General features: G+C 38.9%; 1 protein-coding gene across 1 annotated transcript; it reads right to left on the bottom strand.

Moving 5' to 3' along the window:
• Positions 1 to 737: 737 nt before the first annotated feature.
• LOC102664677 (uncharacterized) lies at positions 738 to 2,767 on the bottom strand. Its single transcript, XM_014766822.1, has 3 exons — positions 2,476 to 2,767; positions 1,583 to 2,346; positions 738 to 791 (listed from the first exon to the last, which is right to left on the bottom strand). Exons 1-3 carry the CDS (start codon positions 2,765 to 2,767, stop codon positions 738 to 740), a joined length of 1,110 nt encoding a protein of 369 aa, XP_014622308.1.
• Positions 2,768 to 4,997: the final 2,230 nt, after the last annotated feature.

The following is a 4,997-nucleotide window of genomic DNA, read 5'->3' as shown; positions in this document are numbered from 1 at the left end:
TCATTATAGCAGGATAAGAACACTTCTCCTCACGGTTTTTCTCCACCACGCAGTCACGCACGCACGTAAGTCATACGACTCTTTCCCTTACAAGGAAAACAAAATGTGACTCACACTCACGCAGTCACGCGACACACCACAGCGGCACAGCCTCAGCCCACCACCGCGCCACCATGCAAAGTACATCTTTTCTCTCTCTAGAATTTGTTTTTATCCTATTTTTGTTGGGGCTGATTCATTGTTGTTGTACTCTTAAATGTGGAGATGGAGAAAGCTCAAGCTACTTCAAATATGGAATCATTTGTTGTTGGAGATGTTTAAATTTCATATTTTAGATTTATTGCTTGGATATTCTTTTGTTAAGACATTATTTATTTTATTGATGTAATTGACTAATTATTGAGATTTTATTTACATCTGTATTGAACTTAATTTGATTGTATTGTATTTTTATTAAAATTCAAATTCTTTTAAAACTAGGCCCGTGGACCGGCTCGTTTGACCCTCAGGGTCCGCAGGGCGGGGGCGGACCAATTTATTTGGTCCGTGTAAGAAGCGAGGCGGACTGGCCCAGTCCGTTGCCAATGCGGGCTTATGCGGGCAAGCCTTATGCAGGGTGAGCCGGCTCGCTTACCCACCCCTACTTAGCACACAGTTGCGCTTAGCGTGTCAATGTGACGTTTGAGTTTAAAACACTAGCGCTTAGCCTAGCCTCACGTTAAGCCCAACTTGAAGTTCTAAGGTACAGTGAGCATTTGGGGCTTAGCGTAGCAGGCTGCGCTTAACGCTTTCTGCAACACAAAATTTTCTGCAACATGCACTTAGCCTGAGATGTGAGGCTTAGTGTAACATCAAGCTTCAACTTACAGAGAGTAGTTCAGGCTTAGCGCAACAGGCGTGCTTAGTGCAACAGGCGTGCTTAGCGCAACAAGCGCGCTTAGCGCACTTCGAAGAGTTCAAAAACCGTAAGAGATTGGCGCTTAGTGGCTCCTGGCCAGCTAAGCCCAGCTTAAGAGCTCAAGTTACATAATGGATCTGGGGCTTAGCGCAGGATAGCGCGCTTAGCGCTACTACAATGAAATGTTTACAAAAAAGAAGTGGTGCTTAGCGCATCATCCACACTAAGCCCACATGTTAAAGTTCAATTACTGCAAAGATGTGGGGCTTAGCATAGTGATGTGCGCTTAGCTGAACTATTCAGCCAACCAATAAGGGGTTTGTGCGCTTAGCGTGAGCAAGCTCGGCTTAGCACGTGAAGACTGAGCACTTAGCGCATGGTCTGCGCTTAGCGGATAGAAAATTTGAAAAAAAAATTCTAAGTCTTTTTCTGTCTATCTCTTCACACAAGCTCACAACCCCTTGTTCATTTCTAAACAAGCTGAAATTAATCACAATCACAAGCAAGATATCCTAATTACATGCAAGAGGTAAGAATGAAAATAGAAAAGGGAAAGAAAAGCTGGGTTGCCTCCTAGTAAGTGCTATTTTAACGTCATTAGCTTGACGCATCATCCTGTTATCCAGGATCCAAGAGAGTTCCTACTTCAAGGACCTTCTTCTCAGGTCTCTTTTCCTCCATCACATGCACTTTCAGATAGACATTTTGGCGAGGTGGATCTTTGTCCTCATGGAACAAATCAAAGCTGATCTTCTGATCTTCTATGCCCATCTGTAGTATCTTCTTTCCCATGTCCTCCATGCAGCTTGCAATAGACATGAATGGGCAACCAAGAATGAGAGGAATGTCAGCATCCTCTTCTATATCTATGACAACGAAATCAGCTGGGAATATAAGGTGTTTAACCTTCACCAAAACATCTTCAATGACTCCATATGGCCTTGTAATAGAGCGGTCAACTAACTGGAGGGTCATGCATGTAGGCATTATCTCTATCTCTCCAAGTCGCCAGCACATGGAAAGAGACATTAAATTGATACTAGCTCCCAAGTCTATAAGAGTTTTGCCTACAACAATCTCACCAATAGAATACGGTATCGTGACAACTCCAGGGTCTTTGTGCTTAGGTGGAAGAATGCGTTGAATCACAACACTACAGTTACCTTCCACAACAATTCTGCCACTATGGATGTATCGATTCTTCTTTGTTAGCATATCCTTAAAAAATTTGGCATAGAGGGGCAATTGCTGAAGTGCTTCTCCAAATGGCAAAGTAATTTCTAGTTTCTTGAAGATATCAAGAAATCTTGCCAAATGTCGCTCTTTATCTTTCTTGGAGGGTACCAATGGATAAGGTACCTCCTTGCATTCAATAGGAGTATCCTTTTTCTTCTTTTTTGAGTTAGCCTCACTTTTGCCCTTCTTCTTTTCAATCTCAACAACCTTCTCTTTTTGTTTTTCATTTTTCATTTTTTTTAATTTTTCTTCCTTTTCTTTTGTTTCTTTTTCTTTTTCTTTTTCTTCCTTCTTTATTCTCTCTTGACAGTTTTTTATTGGTATCTCTCCTTCTTCATCACCTTTTGCTTCCTCAACAATTTCTTCAAGTTCAACTAAATCATCAACCGGTTCCAGCACCAGTTCATCAGCCATCTGTTGTTTATGTTCCTCCATCCTCTTCTCAGTTTTTCTTTCGTCCACATGGGTTGCCATTCTGCTCCTTGTCATGACAACTTTACATTCTTCCTTTGGATTTTTCTCAGTGTTAGCACTAAAGCTGCTTGATGGCCTATCCGCCAATTGTTTTGTGAGTTGTCCCACTTGGACCTCCAGATTCTTTATAGCAGACTCTGTGCTCTTTTGGTTAAACATAGAAACCTGCATAAATTGAGCTAGAGTCTCTTCCAGCTTCGTGGTGCGATCATAGAGACTAGGCCCTTGTTGTTGCGGCCTTATGGATGACCCCCCCTGGTCTCTACTGAATTGATTCCTAGGATGGTTCCTTCATTGTCCCTGTTGTTGGTTGTATTGTTGTCCATGCTGGAATCTAGAAAATCCACCTGCATTAAAATTGTTTCTGGGCTGGTTCCTCATGTAATTGACTTCATGTGTGACTTGTTCTTCATTAGGGATACAACATCCAGATTCATGAGCTCCACCACAAATTGTACATCCTGCAACCTGCAAAACAGAAGAATGTGAAGTTTGCGCATAATGAATTTGAGTTGGCAAATTACTTAGTGTTTCAGTCAATGCCTCCAGTTGCTTAGATAACAACTTGTTTTGTGCCAACAATGCATCTTGTGAGGTTGCCTCCAATAAGCTCTTTTAGTAGGAATGTGGGCTCTATCTCTCAGAATAGCAATGTCACTTGCAGCCATATTTTCAATGAGATCCATGGCTTCTTCAGGGGTCTTCAACTTAATTTTCCCCCTACGGAGGCGTCCAACAGCTGCTTGGATTGTGGTCTTAACCCATCTATAAAAAAGTTGAGCTGTATCGGTTCTGAGAATCCATGAGTGGGGGTCTTTCTTGTTGGATCAAGTGGCCTCGGAATAATTAAAAAGGGGGGTTGAATTAATTTTTAATGTGTCTTGACTAATTAAAATTTATCCTTCTTAATATTACTTGATTCAATTAGGCTTTACTACTAAGTTATGAGAAAGTAAAGAACATAAACAATAACTTAGACAAAAGTAAAGCGGAAATAAAAAGTGCACGGCAGAAAAGTAAAGAGCGTAGGGAAGAAGAAAGCAAACACAAGTTTTATACTAGTTCGGCAACGACCCGTGCCTACATCCAGTCCCCAAGCAATCCACGGTTCTTGAGATTTCCAATAACCTTGTAAAATCCTTTACAAGCAAAGATCCACAAAGGATGTACCCTTCCTTGTTCTCTTTGAACAACCAAGTAGATGTACCCTCTACTTAAAGCGAACCACAAAGGATGTATCCTCCCTTGTGTTCACTATTACAACCAAAAAGTTACCCACTTCTTACACATAATTCTCAGACGGTTAGTTCTTTGAGTTCAGTGTTTGGGCAAAGAATTCTCAGATGGTTAGTTCTTTGAATTCTTTGTTTGGGGAATCAAAAGAATTCTCAGACGGTTAGTTCTTTGAATTCTTTTGGCAAGAGGGAGAAAGAAAAAGAAGAAGAAAATAGAATAAGCACAAGTTTTTTGCCCAATGAACTTTTCTTGACAAAGCAAGTATTCAAAAAAAAACTTAGAAAGATGTTGAGAATAATTGAATGAAATTATATTTAAAATTCGTGCCACGATCACATATTTATACCCATTTGATGGCTCTTGAAAAACCAAGTTAAAAGTTGTGACTCTTGGCAATTTCTTCAAAACTAGTCACTTTAAAAATTATGGAAGCAATGCCTTCAAAGGTTATTTTGATGATGCCAAAGAATTCAAGAATCAAGAGAAAGATTCAAGAGAAGTTTCAAGTTTCAAGTTTTCAAGAATCAAGAATCAAGAATAATCAAGATTCAAGACTCAATATTCAAGAATCAAGAGAAAGCTTAATCAAGATAAGTATGAAAAGGTTTTTTCAAAAACTGAGTAGCACATGGATTTTTCACAAAACCTTTTACCAAAGAGTTTTTACTCTCTGGTAATTGATTACCAGATTATTGTAATCGATTACCAGTAGCAAAATTATTTTGAAAAAGTTTTCAAATTGAATTTATAATGTTCCAATTATTTTCAAAAAGCTGTAATCGATTACAATGTTTTGGTAACCGATTACCAGTACCTTTGAACATTGAAATTCAAATTCAAATGTGAAGAGTCACATCCTTTCACACAAAAGCTTTGTGTAATCGATTACACTAATTTGGTAATTGATTACCAGTGTTTGTTTTTGAATAAATCAAAAGATGTAACTCTTCAAAAGGTTTTTGACTTTTTCAAATTGGTTTTAAGTTTTTCTAAAAGTTATAACTCTTCTAAATGGTTGTCTTGACCAGACATGAAGAGTCTATAAAAGCAAGGCTTTGTTTTTCATTTCAAGCATCTTGAACACTTATTCAATCAATCTTTTACAAGCCCTAAATCTCTTTGAACTTCTTCTTCTTCTTTGTACCAAAAGCTT

Source organism: Glycine max, chromosome 14 (genome assembly GCF_000004515.6).
Source record: "Glycine max cultivar Williams 82 chromosome 14, Glycine_max_v4.0, whole genome shotgun sequence".
In the NCBI taxonomy this organism is placed as follows: domain Eukaryota; kingdom Viridiplantae; phylum Streptophyta; class Magnoliopsida; order Fabales; family Fabaceae; genus Glycine; species Glycine max.
This window is presented reverse-complemented; position numbering and strand designations above follow the sequence as displayed.

Excerpts from the sequence above, each read along its gene's own strand:
- LOC102664677 (XM_014766822.1), bottom strand. The coding sequence starts at position 2,767 with ATGTTTAACCAAAAGAGCACAGAGTCTGCTATAAAGAATCTGGAGGTC. Across the intron at positions 2,347-2,475 it reads AATTGTTGAGGAAGCAAAAG|AGAAGGTTGTTGAGATTGAA; the intron begins GTGATGAAGAAG and ends AAAAACAAAAAG. Across the intron at positions 792-1,582 it reads ATGTCTATCTGAAAGTGCAT|AAAGCGTTAAGCGCAGCCTG; the intron begins GTGATGGAGGAA and ends TTTGTGTTGCAG.